Raw genomic sequence first — 20,856 nt, forward strand, 5'->3', positions numbered from 1 at the left:
TACCCAAACAGTTTAAACATGACGAAATTTAGGCTTTCAAAAGTTCAAATAGCAAAGAACATGAGTCGAAACCTAGTCCAAATCTTACCAAACCGGCGTCGGGGCAACACGAGACTTTAAGAGACAACAGAGGAGAGAACGGGCGTGTTGGCAAAAGTGTGGGTCCATGGTGAGGACGGTCAGACACTCATGTACCCAAACATGGCCTGCCCATTTTGGGTGATCTTTGAGAACTGATTTCTGGTCTCAGCAGCCAGAGCAGATGAAGACGCGAAACCAACAGCACGGTTTATGCCAATGTATCGGATACGACTCGCCAATATATTTGAAAACTCTTCGAACCCATAGGAGCACCAATAATCGACCGGGTTACCAAGGCAAGCCAGTCTTTGTTACCCTTTCTTCCTCTTTCTGCTGATCTACAGCGGACATGGCTACTTTTCTAAAATCAATCTCGAATACAGGACGCTCTGGTGGTAGCTGAGAGAATGAACCACAAAAATACACGGGTTGCCGCTTTGCTTGTGACCAATATCCAACGACAAACAGTTGCATTTCAATAAAAATGTCGCCCATAATTCCAAACAAAATGAATTCAAATTTGCCAAGCCTCGCCAGACCCCCAGCTAGTTCCCTTTTAAGCAATGCCGTGTGTATATTGGAAGGCGAATTTTATACCAGCGGGCCTCTGCCGGTTAGATTCTCAAAACAGATGGACTCTTCAACGCATTTAGCAAATCCGTTGTTACCGGTTTCTGAAAGAACATCAGCACTCGCTATCGCCCGGCTCGTCCCACGCCAAGGAGGCATCTTATTGGTGGTCGTTGCTTGGCATCCGACAGCGCCGACACCAGACGAAGCGGCCCCTTAGCATGTGGCTCTGTTGTGCCGGTCACGCGCCAGGGAACACGCCCGAGGGCCCGTTCTTCAAAGCCAATCATCGTCCACTGGGGTAACAACCTACGACGTCACTGATGAGTGCGTCATACGTGGCTATTTACAGCGACTGAAAGTGCAAATGTGGAGAAGACGTAGATCAGGCGGTCCGGTTCATGGAGACATGCATATACTGCGTAGCAACGGTGCACTTGGATGTTATTAGCTTGCGCACGTATTTGCATGTTGCTGGCGTCATTGTCGATCACTCCATCCTTATGCAGGTAAGAGCTTCCCATTTACAGAGCATACACGACCGACAACATGTATTGGCCATTGCTAGGCGTTGCTTTTAAGAACAGTCGCGACTTACCGCACTTGGTTCGCCTTCCGGTGAAGCATCAGGAATGGCCAGGGGCCTCTCGGGCCCCTTGGGACAGACGATGAGGAGCCAATTGGAGGCCACGAAGGACCGGCTAAAGGTCATACTGAATAACTGGAGCCCGCAGGCCAGAGCTCTCAAGTGTAAGCCATGTGGTCTTTCGCGTCCGTCGACCCCCGAGTCGATGAGGGACGCTATATTGATCAGACACCACCAATGAACAGCCGGCAAACGCGCTGGGGAGCCGATCCCAAGAAAGAGACAAGGTCAGGTGCTCGATTGTCACTGAAGGCATCTTGCATCGACCAGGGCCGCTGAAACAATGAGGGCTCGCGGTCTGTAATATGTATTCTGTGTCAACAAGGGTCAGCCACGAGCACAATCTCTTTACAGGGACCAGGGCGGGACCCCAGCTGTCAGAGGGTCTCTTAGGTTGGTCGAACCCTGAGACATGAAAGGCAATAAGATAAATAGCGATGAAGGGCATTCACAAATGGGTGTTCAAAGGGTAGGGTATATACAAGGGCATTCAAAGGCTGAGGCACATCAAAGGACATTCAAAAGGTACTTTAAAAAGTTATATAAAGGACATCCAGATGGTATTCAAGGGACCCATGTGCTGGACGAACAACCCTCCACACCGCTTTAGCAAGGGGCCACATAAATCAAACTGGGCTTCTTATGCTATTATTTGGCGCAGTACACCGGTAGGTTATCCTTTCTGGTCGATGGGGGTCTCTGCGTTGATTAGAGGCTATCTGCTACGGAAAGACGCCTCACCGCCAGGAATGATACCGATGCATGATGCATGCATCTGAGGGCCGTCATACCGGCCGGGAGACCCGGCCCCATCTCACCAGAATGGCAGCTGGTACCCCAGGCTGGGACGAAAGATTCATTCAGACTTTGACCGAAAGACGTAACATGCCCGTAGTGTTATACTCACGTAACCTTCTGCTTGCAATCGGTAAGGGACCCCCGTAGGGTTTAATATGGGGGACCGAAAAGGGGTCACACGTTGCTAGCGACATGCCATCACGTGTCTGCCGGAGGGTTTTCATCCTCGTACAGAATCGATAAGCAAAACTAGTTTGGGGGACGCGCGCTCACGACGCTAGGAACAGAGCACCGAAGAACATCGAAGCACCGAAGCACCGAGCAGAACACCGCGACCGACGATCCAGTCTCATTCGGACCAAGTGACGTAATCGGGGTAACCGCAGCTAACACACCAGCCGGCGGGCGGCGGGCGCGCGAGGAGGGCCATGGGTCGCGGAGTAAGGCTTCCGAAAGTCCTTCGAAGTGAGCCCAAAGTTAGGCTTGTTTATGCTTCACTTGTGCAATTTTGGGATTGATCATCCGAACGGGTTAACAGGTACAGCAACACCAACAGAGCTTCCATTAATGGGCCACGACTGTGATGCTGTAAATAATAATGCGTTCTGAACATCGATCTGAAAATTGTACACGTGAAATCACGGCCCACATCACCTTCTTAACATAGGAGTCGTTCCGGTAAAGCATCTGAAAGTGCTACCTTCCGATACATGGTCGTTTTTCGTCCATCCGGCGAAGGCCTCGTGTCAGCTGCGAGGTCTACGCCGCGCGGCATAAGAAGACTGCGGCTCCAGACGTCCATATCATATGCTTGTTTGATCAACAACAACACGTTACTGTTGCAGCGGGCCATCTGCCCCACTGCACGCTGCGCCAGCCCACCGGGATATCTAATCCGCTGCACGCTGCGCCAGCTCACCGGGATATCTAACCCGCTGCACGCTGCGCCAGCTCACCGGGCCATCTAACCCGCTGCACTCTGTGCCAGTGTACGGTCAAAAGTTTACAAGAAGGCGGTTTGTTTCTGCCAGGTGTGCTCTCGAAGAGCCGGAAGGGGGCTGAAGAAGACACTTTGGCATTTCATTGGACCATGGGCGTGGAAACAGGGAGGGGGGGGCAAGGGGCGACGTCCTCCCCACACTTCTAAGGTGTGTGAGGGAGCATGAACCCACAATAAATGTAATGTCGATTGCCTTCCCCATACGTTTTCGGATTTCATGTGTGTTTAGCTTACTTTCACATCATCTCACACATGCATGCTGATGTACCTAATATCAGTCAATTTACCTCAATTAACCAACTTCCTCAAACCGCACTGGACAAAATTGTTCATTGTGGTAAATGACATCTTGTCCCACCATGCATAGCGAACAGATATATTTTGGGGTAAGCTCGTTATTACTTTTGCACCAAAAGTTTCGTTTTCCCCTTTTATATAGCCTTGATTTTTTTGTCTCGTTGCATGCGGTACTACCACCATGCGTTCAAGAAAATCAAGCTGAATGTGTCATATACATTTGGCATATTTCGGCATGTCAGGCAAAACTGGGCTCTTACCTAACGCCGGTGCTTCAAGCAACCTTTGTAAAACTATCGCTATTTTGGTACCTAGTTGAACATTTTAGGCACTACCTGAAATGCCGCGCGTTCACGGGTGTTTTGTGTACGCAACATGATAGCACTGTTTGCCTGACCGGGGCCATATTTTAGGACATTTTATGACGCGCCAGGAGTTGGTCGTTTCCAGAAAGGCCTGATTTAACCGAGCACCTACAGATCATGCTATGGCCGTTTTCTAATTCGTTGTTTCACTGAAACATTCCCACTGCGCATTGTGCTTTTTCCTTATATGATGTTAATAGCACACTAACTCCTTATGCGTCGGCCGCGTGGTACTCAACCGTTATAATCCGTCCAATGCTCGATTTATTCAGAGGAAGTCTTCAGAAGGGTGTCGGCACATTCTAGTGTCTGCTGGCAGCCACCGGGGCTGGAAATGACGACGACCAAAAAGTCATGAGCTTGCGGTAGATATTTCTGAACAGATTTAGTCTGAGGAAAAGGGTTTCACCAGATGCGCTCGTGAGGCAGGGGCAAATATGGCGCTATGAGGCGGCGCCTGCCGGTCATCCTGGCAGGACGGGCGGACACTACGGATAACCAAATTCCATACTTCTGATTTACCAGGTGCGCAGCTTAATAACTGCGCCGTCGGCACCCATGTCGAGCTACAAAATGCGTGTTTGCGTTTTTCGAAGACACATCAGCCTGTTATTTTTAGTTCAGTCCCAGAGCTCGGGGAATACCCGTTTGGGACTACCACTTCGCCGATTTTGACAGAAGATTTGCACTTTTTGTCCGGGGGCACCTTTTTTGCCATCAAATGCCTTGACACGGCCACTCCACAATATCGTAAAAACCCTTTTGTTTCGTCCCGCCAACTGGCACCTGCCAGGTCAATCAGCCGTCTCAGGAGCTCAACCCCATGTGCTTACCATACGCTGGAGTGGGGAGTCTGAACCACTCGGACACGACTGCGGGAGCCGGGATAAACGTAAATGCGTGGGTAATGTAAACCTCAATAAGCGATCACCCAATCGCAAGCTTGTAACGACTGAGAACCACATGGTCAACACTTGGGGACTTAGTGCCATATATTCTGCTGTGATGTGGTGTGAGGGAGGACAACTCCGAAATAGGTACCGTAGCAGGCGCTCCATCCGCTTTGTACCCCAATGAGCAGTGATGCTGATCCACAAACATGCAGCAGAGCAGTCATACGATCAGTTCGCAGCCAGTCGTGCCGGAACCAGCCGGTCCTGGGCAGTAGCTGCCGACGGCGGACGGGAGCAGGACTCAGACAAGGAATGACAAAGAAAAACAAGAGATGCGCGGCATAGCTGTTGGTATAACTTCGTCCATGGTAATGCTCGCAAGAGGGCAGAGTAATCACCTCTGGTAGGACTGGAATTCACTCGAAATGACCTCTTGCTAGTCCAGCGTTGATTAATATGGTCACTGCGCTGGAATTAGTGCCTCACTGGTATATGTGGCTGATGCCCAAGTTATTCAGACCGTTGCACAGCTAATCACACCTCACACAAGAACCATGAACCTGATTTCGGACGCTGAATGCTGTCATAAAATTATTTTACGATCCATTTGGGTCACTCCTTCCACCAATGAGGATATAATGGTTCGACGAATAACTGCATTAACAAGCGGATTCTTTCCAGAATACCCTTGAAACAGCACTTACACTTATTACACTGACACAGACAAACACCATTTTACTTCGTATGTTGCAAGCACTGATGCGTAAGAGAGGCGGGCCAGGGCGCCATGGCGTATACATGGGTGGGAGATGTAGCCCACTGCAAACAAGTTGCCATCCTTTTGGCTGACTTTGGTCCGTCCCGCTGGCAGCTCACCTATATGGTGTAACCAGCAGAGGATTCATCGGCACAACAACCACTCTTTGCAAATCAGGTACAAATGCCTGTTTCTGCAGCGACCACGAGCGCGAGAAAGGTTGCAATGCGCATATGATCATTAAATGCTGACAACAATGGACACGCTTCAAATTTTTCGAGCGGCGCTTAAACGTCAAGTGTTGTACGTCTGGAAGCTTATAACCAAGTTAGCAGATCGCTTTACGCTAAACAATAAGTAGCGCGTAGTGACGGTTACAACCCGTGTTCGCTATTATCGTCTGATTCATTCATTTCACTCCGAGGTTATGTGGTTTCCTTTGATAGTCCATTGAGAACGAGCCAAGACGCGCTGATGCTGGCGGCTGTGGCATGACATTGCGGGGCACGTTAAAACCCGCCGGCAAAAATGCCCGGTCTAATTGAGTTAACGCTTTCGTGAACTAGCGCTGTGCTTGCTTGGCAACGCTTGGCAATGATCGACGACGACACGACAGCCAACGACTGACGTCTGTGATCTCTAATCCGTCTTGCGAATGAAACCCTCAATTGTGAATGAGTGCGATCGACCCGGGCGATCCGGGTCTGGCCGGAAGTCGGTGACCTTGGCCGTCGGGCCGGCGGCGGAGGCGCCCAGAGTTCGGCTCTTACGTCCTCGCGTCTAGCGGACGGGACTTCTGCGACGCTAAGCGGCCGACCAAATGTCAGCCACCGCGAAAAAGGCGATAGTTCATGCATCCCGCTCACTCGGCAGCCTGTCTGGACAACAGTCGGAGAAGTCGAGTCGTAAACATCGCGGCTTCATTTTTATCAATAGTCAAACAGAAATGTTTGGTCCTTTGAAGCGGATGCAAAGCGCAAATCCCCTTCATAGGCGAAAGGCCGGAAGCCAAATATTCTACAGTACATTCAAATGTGGCTGGACTAGCTTGAGACTAAAATGATGCCTGCAGGGCAGCGGTTGTCACAACCAGAAGCTCACCAGAGCTTTGCCAGCAACTGTCCAAAACACCCCAGCAATCTGAACTGTGATACGATTTTGATAAGCACCGGTCTGCAAACACATTGTCAGATAGCGGTGCGGAAGTAGGAGTCGGCGGCCGCTGCCATGTAAAACTGTCCCGCAGTCGCACAAACGCCCTGCAGGTTGCAAACTCTGCCGTAGGTGGGTTGAAGCGACGCAGTCGAAGTCGAGCCGCCAGGACGCAAGGGGTGCCTGGGGGTCGTCTCAGCGCGGACAGGTGCAAGGCGCGTGTCGGTCTCGCAGGGAACGAAATCAAACCCCAGCGCAAAACAACTTCATGGCAAAAGTTTATGTTTATTCGTTGTCCGTGAGCACAGGAGCTATCCAAAAGTTTGAGTTTCTAAGCACGACATGCATTATTAACCAAGCACGTTCCCAACGACAGCACAAGTTTAATACTAGCACCCTCGACATCAGGTCGGTAGTCGATCATCTTGTAATAAACTCGCGTCTCGCGTCGCGTCGGAGTCTCCTGACATGTTCACCCAATGAAAGCCTCTGTGCTGCTTTTGCGGTCAAACAATCATTTGGAAATATGTTTGTTTTGCCGTGTCCCTGCTAGATTAGATGATAAACACGTTTGCTGGAGTGCATTAGAGGACATATGTATGGAGGATGCAAGGAATTTCAGGAATTACAGGAATCCAGACTCAATCGAGGCCGTCTGTTCACTTATTTACGTTTCCAGGCGAGAGACAGCCTGAAGCCTCCACAGCTGACACATCGAGCATTATGCATTGAGCATTCCTTACTTGTCTCCCTCGCTGCAGGCTCCCGCCGACAATCTTGAATTTTCTGGGGCCGCTTTCATTCAAAAGACGTGACATCGGCCTCCAGCAGCCTGAGCCGCCTCCTCTCCAGGCACCAAGTTTAAACTGAAGCTTTATTGAGACTGTGGGTGTTTGAACAAATACACTACGGGGCCCACGCGCCGCGTCCATCGCGCGGCCACACGACCTGGTTCATGCCGTCTCCATTCATCTAATAAGCGCGCCGGGCCGCATTCCCGCCCGTCCCGCCGGCTCTCGAAGCCACCGCTAGAGGCTTTCGGAGCATGAGAACCCCTAACGCGATAGCATCGATAACAGAAAATCACCAGCCAATCGGGCTTCCGGCCAAAACTTTACGTCGCGGTCGTGCGCTAACTTTCCTGGTTAGCATAATTACGGTCGGCCAATCCTGCGGGCGGGCTGATGCCCTCGGCGGCGGCCGCGGACCGTATCTGCCGAGATCTGTCGGCCGGACCGGGCCGGGCCGACATGACCTGCGGCCGGCGCGGCGACCCGCACGCTACGGATGAGCTCTGCAGGCGCGCGCCATGAATCATTCAGAAATAATGTGCGCGCGCCCGGCTCGTCCGTCGGCGTATTATGAGGCGTATTTCACGCCGACCTCGGCCACGCGGAGACCAGTTCACGTCAATGGCCGCAGGCCAGTGGAGGCCATTAAATCGGCCGGCATACAGCGTGGCGAAGAGAAATGTCACGAGTTCGCTGACAGCTTCTAAGAACCGCTCCGCACGCTTAACTTATGATCAACCGGAGCGCGATCAAAGTGATTGAAAACGTCCGGAAAGGTGTCCCGGGCTGCTCTGGTGTCTGTCGCCACGCTGATGCCGAGGGTGACGTTGATTGATCTCGTGCGTGTTACAATAAATTTCAAAATCGCCCCGCGGTACATACTAATTGATTGGGGACATTCTTCGCGAGCTCCTCCTCTTAGGTTGACATTTATCTGTAAGTCGAGATGTCATCCAAATTGGGCATGTCCAACTGGGGTCACCGAGCCAGTTTTCACAAATTATTCTTCAGTAGCTCAAACCTTCCATTTGAAACGACCACCAGTGTAATTCTCCCATCGATCATAACTGCAGTCACACCATTGGTCCGTAAGACTTTGTGACTAAATCGCACCTGCACTTAGGATATCTTATCCCGATAGAACTGTGTTACTCAGAACACCTCGGTTCAGCGGAATATTGTTAAATTAGACTTCGGAACACGAGACAAGCACTGCTATCAGCAACCCGAGGCTAACACGATGGCCGATTGGTTTGGCCGTTTAAACTGATTGGCTAGATGCCAGCAGATTTACGGCTGCCGCCATCTTTAAAGTGAAACGGTGCCGGTCGATGTTTCCGGCTATAGTTATCATGCTTTGATATCCATTCAAAGGACTTGTTCACGTAAGGTGTTCTGTGTACATGCGAGGAACATTACACATGCACGAGGGAAGTGCTGTTGAGCTTATCCGTCGTTGAATAAGCAAGGGAATATTGCTGCATTGCTCTTTCAGTTGCAATCCCTTGTCGAAGCATCGATAAACAGTGAGTTTGAAATATGCCCGTCGATTGTATTAAATATTTCTTTAGTGAAACAGCGAGTCACATTTTTAACAGGTCACTAGCATCTTGGGGTTATACAGGAGATAAATACCAGACGTTATTACGATTTATTGTATACCTCACTAATGAAGTGTTAAAATGCGCATAAATACAAACGATCTGTAGTAAACACACATCACGCATCAAGCCACTAATCACAAGCAGAATCGGCGGTGATGAGCCCGTACGTTAAGCTTTGGTCACCGACCTTTTATGAGAACAGATTCAGTGGTTCTCCTACCTGGAAGATCCTGTGTTACGTGAGACTGGATTCTAAGGGGTCCGTGCCTGCCTGGATTTCAACCTGTGCGTTGTGACAAAAACTGGTCACCGAAAGTCATCTCCTCTGTCTGATTGTTGACGTCATGCAGGTCTTCATTCCAGTACATGAATTGCGATATGACTTGGGTAGCCCAGGCGCATTTCTAGCGTGACGTGCCGTGATGACTAGTCCCAGGCAGCCATCGCAGTGTGCTCTCGGGACCGCCGCCAAAGGCCGAACTCTCCCGCACAGTCGATGCTTGAATTGCAAGATCAAGCGGTACCCAAGTGCACACAATATGAAATGTAACACAGCTTCCTCCAGACAGGATGCTCGTCAAGAACACTAAACACACGCTATCTTCCTCAAACCCAAGTCATCAGCTCGAGCTGGATGACCATCATCAGAAAGGAAACGCATGTAACACGTGGAGCAATATATTCCGATGAACAATGACAAAATACAAAATCACGCGGTGCAATGTTCCTGGAAACCGAACTGTGCAAATCACAATGTGGAGCGTGCTTGCGTTTCCACACCCGCAGAGTCCGGCAATGTTCCAACCTAGATCAGTTGAACTTGCAGTTCGAGAAGTCCATCTCAGGATGCTGCTGCATAAACCTGAAACAAGAAGATTATTCAGATGGATCACACAGGTAAATCTGCCACGACCGGTCCCCCCGCCCGAGTGTGCCACGTGATGAGCGTGCCAGATAACATGGTCCGGACTTCCGTCCTTATCTGGTATGTCCTCGTCTGGTGCGTCCTCGTCTGGTGTGTCCACGTCTGGTGTGTCCACGTCTGGTGTGTCCACGTCTGGTGTGTCCTTGTTGTATGTCCTCGTCTGGGTGTGTCCACGTCTGGTGTGTCCTCGTCTGGTGTGTCCACGTCTGGTGTGTCCTCGTCTGGTGTGTCCTCGTCTGGTGTGTCCACGTCTGGTGTGTCCTCGTCTGGTGGTCCTCGTCTGGTGTGTCCTCGTCTGGTGTGTCCACGTCTGGTGTGTCCTCGTCTGGTGTGTCCTCGTCTGGTGTGTCCACACAGGTAAATCTGCCACGACCGGTCCCCCGACGAGTGTGCCACGTGTGGTGTGTCCTCGTCTGGTGTGTCCTCGTCTGGTGTGTCCTCGTCTGGTGTGTCCTCGTCTGGTGTGTCCTCGTCTGGTGTGTCCTCGTCTGGTGTGTCCACGTCTGGTGTGTCCTCGTCTGGTGTGTCCTCGTCTGGTGTGTCCTCGTCTGGTAGGTTAGTATGTACGCATACTGCGTGCATACGACCACACTAGACGAGGGTGATAGTCCTCGTTTGAACGATAGTCCTTGACCTGTCTCGATCCCCCCTTAAAACCGCTAGATAAGTGTAGTTGCATGAAGTGGTAGTGAAATTGTATTTGTGAGTTTCAGGGGTGTCGAAAATACAGTTATTGATCGGCGCATTGATCAACATCAATAGTACATTTACACAGTCGATGAATTGCACTTCAATTTGGAGCCCCAAAACGCACGACTCCCAACACAACTTACAACCTCCACATAGGGACAACACGACACGAAAGAACATCGTCACCACAAGGAGCGCATTGGCAGAGTGGTCACCGTAGAGCCTTCGGCTTCCACTTGGAGGTCCCGAGCTCAAATCTCGTTTGCGCCGCGGCCCCAGTCACTACGGCCACTGCAGCCGCTGGCGCCGCACGAAAGGGCCAGCGACGATGTTTGTCGCGTCCTCTCATTCCCCAGACAAACCATGACCTGCTCAAAGATCACCAGCTACACTGCGGCCCCACCGTCGTCTCACAACACGAACACGGCCAGATGGCGCGTCAGCCGCTCGCCGTCGGCCGGCATTGGCCTGGCCGCCACGGGAGACGGCTGGCGGCCGCCAGACGCCGCCGGCCCTCTGGCGCCGCCGAGCTGGCCGCCGCCGCCGCCCGGGCCTGGCCGCGGCGGGGGCGGACCGGCAATCAATCGCCCCCGTCCGGCTCCAGACCGCCCGCCCGCCCCCGTCTGGCTCCAGCCCGACCCATCACCGAAACTCCGCAATGGCCCACCCCGGCCGGCCGCCCTCCAAGCGGCTGACGCCCGGAAGCAGCCGCACTCTTACCAGCCTGCTCTCGGCCGGCGGCACTGTGATCGGTCTGCTCTCGGACACCGGCACTCTGGTCGGCCTGCTCTCGGACGGCGGCACTCTGATCGGTCTGCTCTCGGACGGCGACACTCTGATCGGTCTGCTCTCGGACGGCGGCACTTTGGTCGGCTTGCTCTCGGACGGCGGCACTCTGATCGGCCTGCTCTCGGACGACGGCACTCTGATCGGCCTGCTCTCGGACGGCAGCACTCTGATCGGCCTGCTCTCGGACGGCGGCACTCTGATCGGCCTGCTCTCGGACACCGACACTCTGGTCGCCCTGCCCTCGGACACCGGCACTTTGGTCGGCCTGCTCTCGGACGGCGGCGCTCTGATCGGCCTGCTCTCGGACGGCGGCACTCTGATCTGATCGGCCTGCTCTCGGACGGCGGCACTCTGATCGGCCTGCTCTCGGACGGCGGCACTCTGATCGGCCTGCTCTCGGACGGCGGCACTCTGATCGGCCTGCTCTCGGACGGCGGCACTTTGGTCGGCTTGCTCTCGGACGGCGGCACTCTGATCGGCCTGCTCTCGGACGGCGGCACTCTGATCGGCCTGCTCTCGGACGGCGGCACTCTGATCGGCCTGCTCTCAGACGGCGGCACTGGTCGTCGCACCCCCGGACGGCTCATCGCCCTATAAAAAATGACTGACCGTGCTATCAGCCGCGGCGTAGCGGCGCGGCTTCGCCGCTCTGGCAGGAGCGCCCGGGCAGCCCAGAGCAGATCAGACACGTCAAAGAGGGCTATCAGACCGGTGAACAAGTGTTTGCGTATCTACGCAAACTACTAATTCACGACCGTGCAACATGAAACCGACTGCGGAGGTAAACCCCGGAACAGCAAAACATCCATCTCCTTGTAATGATCTCGGCTTTGGGGCACGTCGCCCACAGTGCCACTATGTGGCCACGCGATCATGTAATGGACTTAATCTATCCGCGGATTATTGCAGGCCACTTGAATCATGGCTGTCAACCGCAGGGATCCTGCGAAAGACCTCCGGGGCCGGGCACGTTGCATGAGGAGCGACGGTGCTGGCCCTAGCAGCGCTGGCGCGTACAGATATATAACCCAACCCAAAGTAAGGAAACAAGTACGTCACTGACAAACTAGGTAGCTAGACAGCTTGAAATGTCAACACACTACACACACACACACACACACACGGAACGAAATGCTCGTATTGGTCATGTGATCAAATGTCTCCGTTCGAAATGCAGTTCTACGCGATGATTTGTACAAATAGCATCAGGCTAGAATGTGTCGATCAGAATCCATGTCGAACTAAAAGGGCCTATAAGTACTCAAACTTGTATAAGTACCAAACAAAAATAGTTCAACCAATAAGCTTTACTGTCTTTTAACCGGACAGGATTGCAGAGGAGCCTGTGCCGCTCTACAGAGTGCCACACATCTTGCCAAGTCTACTCTCTCAGCCAAGTTGTCAAGTGACCGTAGGACCACAAAAGAAAGAGCAAGTCCTGTTCCATGACGCCCGTGCGGTTCAACTACGACATCCAGTCCCCTCACTTTGATGAGGCGGCAACTCGAGGAGCAACTTGAGAAATCTCCATAATTATAAGCACATCTTCTTGATGAACTTACATTTAAAATGACGAAAACATGGTCCCAGTAGGCTTTTTTTATCTTGGACCGAAAGGGCTTCATTACAAAAGCCCACTGTTTTTACACCCTCTCGTACTTCATCAAGGCCAGCGCACTCATTAACCGACCCAAGCCATGTCCTCCAGAACCCCTTGAATGCGGCAAAAATACGAAACACGAACCGAAAAACCTAAAACAAGTCCGCCACTCGCGAAGCAGACAGCGACGGCCGCCGCCGCGCGTCGATCGCCTGGACGCAGACACCGACGGTGAGCTCCAGCTGAACACCACGCACGGCAGCACGGAGCCCGCTGTCTGATGCGTGCGTGACGCAGCACGGAGCCGGCTATGCGATGCGTGCGTGACGCAGACGGCAGCACGGAGCCGGCTGTCCGATGCGTGCGTCACGCAGACGAATGTCGGCACGCTGTCGCTGTCGGGTGTGTACGCGTGACGGGCGCAGTCGTCGGGAGAGCTGCTGGGCGCACCCCTCGCCGTCGGATGGGCGGGCGCAACAGGCGCATCGGCCGGGGGGGGGGGGGGGGGAGGAGTGCGGGTTCATCTGCTGGGGGAGTGCGCCGGCTACGGCTGACCCAGCGGCAACTCACACGGAGAGTGCGACCTGGGCGTCGTGTCGCACGCTCGCGGATGGCTGCGTGACGGACACGGCCGACAGCTGGGCGTGCGGACGGCTGACACGGCCGACAGCTGGGCGTGCGGGCGACTCACACGGCCGACAGCTGGGCGTGCGGACCACTGACACGGCCGACAGCTGGGCGTGCGAGGGGCTAACACGGCCGACAGCTGGGCGATTGAGACACCGACGGGCCGTCCGGGGGCCGTCATGTGCGTCCGCGCCGCAGCGGCCGGCGGCGACCGGGGCGGGGCTGTCTGTCGGCGCTGTCGGCCGGCGCCGCGCCGCCCGGGCCGCCCGGCCGGCGCCGGCGGCCGCCGAGACAGGCCTGACGGCCGCCGCCGGCCGCCGCGAATTGCATTAGCGCCGCTCCCGGTCAAACGCGGCAGCGGCCGGACCGGGCCGGCGGTCCGCGGTCGGCCGGCCGCCGCAGACCGGACCCGTGCCGTGAGCTCGACGGGGGTCACCTGCTACGCACTGGCAGTCATTATTTCAGCTGCCGAACTTGTCGTCGTCGTTGTCATTGGAGCTTTATGACGCACGTAGCTGCTGAGGTCCTTTGGCGGCGCCCGTCTCTTGGGCTGGTAGAAAGGGCGAGCACCGCGAGGAATCGAATCCCGTGCCTCTGGTTTACCAGAAACGCAATGGTTAGCGCAGATGCGTGAACCAAAACACTATCGACACCCCAGGTGCTGAACACAAGCTGTGTCCCATTCACAGATGCCTCACGCCCTGAACGCTATGGAGGGGGGGGGGGGAGGGGGGACAACGATCTAGTAAGACGCTTGGGTACAGCACAAGGATTGCAGCAAAAACACATACCCAGCTGCAACGTCTCCCCAAGCCGTGCATGAAACCCACAACGGAACGCGGGCCAGCTTCCTCGCCGCGGCCTGGAGCACCAGGCAAACTGATGTGCCTTCAGGGAGCACCAGACCCTCGCCAGAGAGCCGCGGCGGCGGTGTGCCTCTCGTCCGATATGCAGCCACAGCGGCCGCGCCGGGCAGGCGCCACGGGCGCAGGCGGGGGCCGAGTCGTCCCAAAGGCAGGCTCAGCTCGGACGCTGCATGCGGTCTGGGCGAAGGGTGACGCCTTACACCCGGAGCACGAGGACGAAGCACCAGCTGGCGTGGCACCCATCGCTCGAGCACCAGCTCAGGTGACACACGGAGACAGGAGCACCAGCTCACGTGACACCCGGAGACAGGAGCACCAGCTCACGTGATACCCGGAGACAGGAGCACCAGCTCACGTGACACCCGGAGACAGGAGCACCAGCTCACGTGACACCCGGAGACGGGAGCACCAGCTCACGTGATACCCGGAGACGGGAGCACCAGCTCACGTGATACCCGGAGACAGGAGCACCAGCTCACGTGACACCCGGAGACGGGAGCACCAGCTCACGTGACACCCGGAGACGGGAGCACCAGCTCACGTGACACCCGGAGACGGGAGCACCAGGTCACGTGACACCCGGTGACAGGAACACCCGGTGACAGGAGCTTTCAAATCTCAGTCACATGTATTTATTGTCATTCGCTGAAAAATACAACCTGCTCTGACAGTTGTTGTAAAGATATAACGCATTATTTTCTCACATGATGTGAACTGACAATGGCTCCCACAATCCCAAAGTGCACCTTGAATAAGAAATTCTCCACACTCAGCTGTGATGGGCAGCATTGTCCTGTCACGACGCTGGCAGACACCATTAATCTGATAAATCGCGTCAGCGACCCGGGAGTGAGACCGGGCTAAGGGACATCAGCTTCGCTGGTGTCAGCGCTCAACTACCCGTGTTACCGAATGAACAATATTTGCCACCTAATTGCGATGCAACAGTAGAATGTTGTCCATTGGAGTCGGAATGAGGAACACACACGTCAATTCGGGCTGAGAAACACGGGCCTTCAAAAATGGATGCCACAGAGCCGTGACGCTGCCTCCCGATGCGTGGGAAAGAAACACAAAGAAGACAACTAAAAGAAGCGGAAAGTGCAACACCACGGAGCGAGCATACAAACCATAAGCAGCCAACCATCCATGGTATTACCAGCGAGAACGCTGGCCGGGTGGATCACAATAAGAGTATTCTCCCGAACAACAAGAGTATTTTCAGTTCGAATGGCCCGGCCCGACCCGCTTTCTGGAAGCCAATTTGTCTCTGTAAACATTGACTGAAGGTTCTTACAGTTTTCATCAAACAATTCGGCTTTCAACAAGCCGAATTTTTCAACACTGTGATGCGTGGAAAATTATGCATTGCGTCCAGACTGTGTAAGGAGGCGAGTTTTGCCTGTAACATGGCAACATCACTACGACTACACCGCCGCGTTAGATGAATATGGAAACGTAAAATTTCCAACTAGCGAAAAAAGCTGCAGAATACGGGGCCAGCCTGACCCAGATCTTGGTGATCCTGTGTGCGGCGACATGAAACTAGCATATCACGGCTGAAGAGAAAACTAGCAATCGCATAGATAACGCACCAGGAGATACGTGCAGACGGTCACGCGCTCTCGTGCTAACGCGATGAACTCGGGAGTCGGACCGCAACAACCGGAGCAGACGCGGACCTAACACCGACCGCAAAGTTTAGGCCAAAATACCTGGAACAACTCGCCAACGGGTCCCAAAACTGTCCAAGTCACAGGTTCGCCAGCGATTTCAACAAAAGAAGATACTTTTGAGTAGATGGATTTCCGGGACAAGAGCTCACGCTAAGGAGTGCTTCTTGTGCGAGCCCTGCACCTACCATCCGATCACACGGTTTCATTTCAACGTCACGATTTGGTGGCGAAAGCGTAACGTACCGCAATGCTCGGCACGGCCCGTCCTGCCCTCTGACGTCATCTGACATTAAGGATGGTCGCTGCCGCCGGCCGCAGGCATACCTGCCAAGGGCAAATAGCGAGCGCCTAATGCGACTTGAACCCGCCCCGGCGCAGGTGGGTGGATCGGAAGGCAGGCGCTCTAACCAACTGAACCAACGGGACGGACAGAAATCCATCGGGGAGCCCATGTCACCTTTACCTAGACCGATCTCGAGTGTATGGCGATGCGGCCTATGCAGAAAATGACTGAATCCGAAAAGGTGCAGGTGTATGACTCTGTTCCTTGTACTAAATATTCACCAAAAATTCCGCACTTTTGTTGCAATGCCACACCTAGCCGTCACAATCACAAAAACCTACACTACGGTGATTTCAGCGATGTTCTTGATCCAGACTACCGAGCCTGGCCGAGCCCGCAAACACGCGACTTTTTCAGCGAATTAGTTGTGTGCTGGTACGCGGACGCCGCACTAGCGCGCCTTCCCTTGTTCAGTTTTTAAGAGATGTGAACTTTTAAAGCTACTGATCTCGGTTCACCAGTGTTTGGCTTCGACAGAGAAACCAGTACTATTAGGTGTCTGTGGAATATTTGTCAGATATCTGAGCTTTTGACACCGCCATGTCCGATTAACAAATCAGTCACATCTGTCATCGCCTCCTCGTCATACGCAAAGCGCGTCCTCCTGGTCAGAAATCATCCATAACAAGCCAGTGCAATTTCTTTGGAAACTATCAAGACAACTAACAAGAGTATGAAATACTTTCTTTTTCAAGATGGTCTTCCAGAAAACCACGCTTGTTTATGGCAAGAAGCATGGGGTTAAATCTCACCAATGCGTATTGCGTATCACGTATCACGTATCCCGGGCTACGTATGCACTATCGTTATGAACTTCGGCTTAGTATCTAACTTGATTCATTGTAATTGTGACACCCTAGGAAGAACGACTTCGGCACGCGACGTCAGAAACCTCGCGCCCGGCCCTCTACATCGAACATTTTCCTTCCTGAACGTTATCTGTCTGTACAGTGACGAACTTTTATGCATATCGTGCACTACGTGAATGTCCCTTAAGATCTTCATTCAGAAGCCTAGGATCGTCAAAACTGTCTCTGAAGTGAATCCTCTCACGCATCGTCGAAGCGTGGCTTCTCAATTCCATGGCAGCTGCTGGATTATGGCATCCAGAGACCATGGCCATGGGCGATATGCCTCAATCATGTCATCTCAAGGCAGCTGATAGTCATATATCGCGGTGACGTCACTAATGACGTGGGTGGGCCAGGGGACAGGCAGAGACACGGCAAAAAAAAAAAACGCAAACTGCGGGTCAAATAACGAAAAATGCCACTGGCTGGCGAAACGCGGTACCAGATGCCCCTCAGAGAGCAGCTGCACAAGACGACATCCTCTACAATTTTTTTTTCGAGCAGCAATGACAAATCAAGCATTCGAAGGACGTTCCCTTTACTTCCAGATGTCTGTGTGGCCAGTGACAACAAACTTTCCAACAACCATGACTTTTAGAAGACAACCCTGCTTAGGCCGAAGCTTCCGAACCGTCCGTCAACAGCAAGCGCTTCGGTATGGACAGATTTGTTTCTTAGAAAATGTTCGCTTACTTTTGAGAACTGTCACTCAGCGGCCAGTGTCCCTGCCACCATGTGATTCTTGAATAATTGGTCATTGGGGCACAGGTCAAAAGTTGATGAATATCTCATAAACGGGTCCAGGAGAGTATTATACCCAGGCATTTTAGTTTTAGTCTTCTGGTTTCAACCACAGGACCACAGATTGACAGTGGAGAACGAGGGCGCACGAGTTGTCGATAGCACATTGGTTAAACTGAGTATCTGGGAAACTCGAGGTACGGGGTGCGACTCCTCCCCACGGCGCCTGCCCTTCTTTCTAGGGAAAGAGGCGGGTGACGCCACGTAGGCCCAGCAGCTGAGCGTGCACTAAAGCTCCAACGCCCTGAGACTACGGGCGCCGGAAGGCGCTGAGGACGCACGCGGAATCGGGCGAGGATTAGCCCTGGCCAGCCGTGGGGACGGCGGCGCCAGGTCACAGTCAGGGTTAGCCTCAGCCAGCCGTGAGGACGGCGGCGCCAGGCCACGGTCAGGGTCAGCCCCGCCAGCCGTGAGGACGGCGACGCCAGGCCATGCCACCGGTCCTGCGACTAGACACCGCCAACGGCAGCTGTCGGCTCGCGGCGCCGACAAGAGCCGCGCACAGACGGCGCTGACCACGGCCGGACGCAAACAACAGCCGGCGGCCAAACAGAAGGGTTGCCGAGGCGACGCGGGCGCCCGCGGGCCGTCTTCGACAGGGCCCGGACGGACCCGGCCGTCAATCCGTCACGGCCGCCCCGTGATTAAGCCGTGGGGCGGCCCGCAGCCGCGCGCACTTACGCACCAAGAATCGATGACTAATACGCGAAGTTTGCCCGCGGCGCCGGTGATCATGGTAGTCTAGCCGGCGCCTGCCGCACATGTTTGCGCGTTAATTGCAGCGTAATACAGCGCGATCAACGGCACGATGCCACCAAGGGCCGTGACAGTGCAAACAAGGCGAGCAGGCAGACAGAACAGGCCAATTACAAGCGCCGCAGCAAGCAGCACAAGGCCCGGATGGCTACCGTCTTTTCATGTCCGCTTTCACGCGGGCAAAGCGACCCACAGACCGCTCGCGGTCCGCGTCTTCAGTGAGCTGCACTGAGGGCGTGGCGTGCATGCCATCTGCCAGTGACGCGGCGCACCTGACGGCGCATCACACGGCCGAGCGAGAGGTCAGGGGCCCAGCCGCATGACAACAGCGAGGGCGGCGGGACCGATTTGGCGCTTGTTTGCTTATAGCCGTTTGTCACGGCTAACGCCCGACTGCATCGTGCACAGCGAAACGGATCGAGCAGCGTTGTACTGTCGTGCTGAAATACAGGGAGTTCGCGAGGCGCGACACTGCGCACGAATCGCTCGTGCTCCTGCTCGTGATGAGGATCAGAGCTTCCGGGCGCCGAAGGTCAATAATTTGCGTCCAGCTCCTGTTCCTTTGCTCTTGCTCGTGCCACCAGAAATACACATACGGCGCCATCCATCGGTTTACGGACATACGATTCGGCTACGCCAAACTTTGCTTGTACCCCAGCTTACGAAAAACTTATCTGTGAAGGCTATTTAAACGCAGATTCCCGATGCCACATCTCTCGCAAAGGTGTAGGCACGCGCGGACTAACCTGCTTCCTAACCGAGCGAACGTAACTAACACCCTCCTGTATAACACGTCTAATGTCCGACCACGCGATTGGCGGCAGTCCCACCTCCACCCTTGCCAGCAGGACCACCCGCCCTCACTGCGAGCGTGCGCCGCTCTGCCCCGTCTGCAACAGCGGCGGCCCCGGCCGTCAGCCGTGCCGCCTCCCTCCGGACAGCGGGCCCGGCAGTACCCGAGCGCAGCCGTCCATCGCCGCCCATCTGATCGATCTGGCATCCGGCGGCCGTGCTGAGCGGGCCTTTCATCGGCCAAAGTTTGAGTTTGTGCATGAGCCGGCCCACCGGCCAAGTGGCGGCCAACTTGGCTCGAGGGGCGCTCACTCCTCCAACTGCGGCCGCGCGGTGCCCAGGCAGGTGGCGTGCGGCGGCGAGTGGGGCCCCGATAACGACCCATTGTGGCGGCCGGGCCGGCTCGCGACGAGCGGTCGACAGACGGTCATTTGATCAGAGGCGACACGTGTCGACGGCGGCCGATCGTGTTACCGTCGACGGCGGGCGCGCTCGCCCAACTGGCGCAGGCACGAACCTCACGGACCGACTACGAGCACCCGCCCGCAGGCAATGCACTAGGGCTGGTGCGGGGTCCGCAAGTGCTGCATCTACAGAAATACGGAGTCGGCGGGAGCTGCAGTCATCTCTCGTCTATACGAAGTCGCCGGGAGCTGCAGTCATCTCCTGTCTATACGGAGTCGGCGGGAGCTGCAGTCATCTCTCGTCTACACGGAGTCGCCGGGAGCTACAGTCATCTCCCGTCTATACGGAGTCGGCGGGAGCTGCAGTCATCTCTCGTCTATACGGAGCTGGCGGGAGCTGCAGTAATCTCTCGTCTATACGGAGTCGGCGGGAGGGCGGCCACTTCCAATGTTTTCAGTGAACTTACGGCCAACATCTTTAAGCAACTGCGTCAAGTACTCCTTACACCGTCAAGTTTTTCGGACCGGGTACTCGATCAGACCTAGAACAGCGCGCAGCCAACGCTTCCTTCTCTGTAAACAGTGGTTAGCCAGGAATGCGGGGCAATCTGGCCACGCGAGGAAAAGCGTCCCTCGCACGTCCGGCACGCAAAATGGTGCCGATGCGGGCGCCGATAGCATGTCCAATCGCTGGTAGGCGCAAAAATAACGTCCAAGAGACAGAAATCACATCTCAGTTCAGTCAAGCACGCTGGCTGGCAAGAATCCACAGGGCTAGACAG

The 20,856-nt window shown here is 54.6% G+C and overlaps 1 protein-coding gene across 1 annotated transcript in view; it reads right to left on the reverse strand.

Moving 5' to 3' along the window:
- Nucleotides 1-9,616: 9,616 nt before the first annotated feature.
- The window catches only part of nudC (nuclear distribution C, dynein complex regulator), a 69,529-nt gene continuing 58,289 nt past the window's right edge, over nucleotides 9,617-20,856 (reverse strand). The window contains exon 8 of the mRNA XM_037224424.1: nucleotides 9,617-9,816. Coding sequence (XP_037080319.1) covers nucleotides 9,765-9,816 — 52 coding nt within the window. The 3' untranslated portion in view covers nucleotides 9,617-9,764. The remainder of the gene's footprint in view (nucleotides 9,817-20,856) is intronic.

The sequence above is a fragment of the Pollicipes pollicipes genome, unplaced genomic scaffold (assembly GCF_011947565.3).
Source record: "Pollicipes pollicipes isolate AB1234 unplaced genomic scaffold, Ppol_2.1 Scaffold_4881;HRSCAF=5763_pilon_pilon_pilon, whole genome shotgun sequence".
Classification (NCBI taxonomy): domain Eukaryota; kingdom Metazoa; phylum Arthropoda; class Thecostraca; order Pollicipedomorpha; family Pollicipedidae; genus Pollicipes; species Pollicipes pollicipes.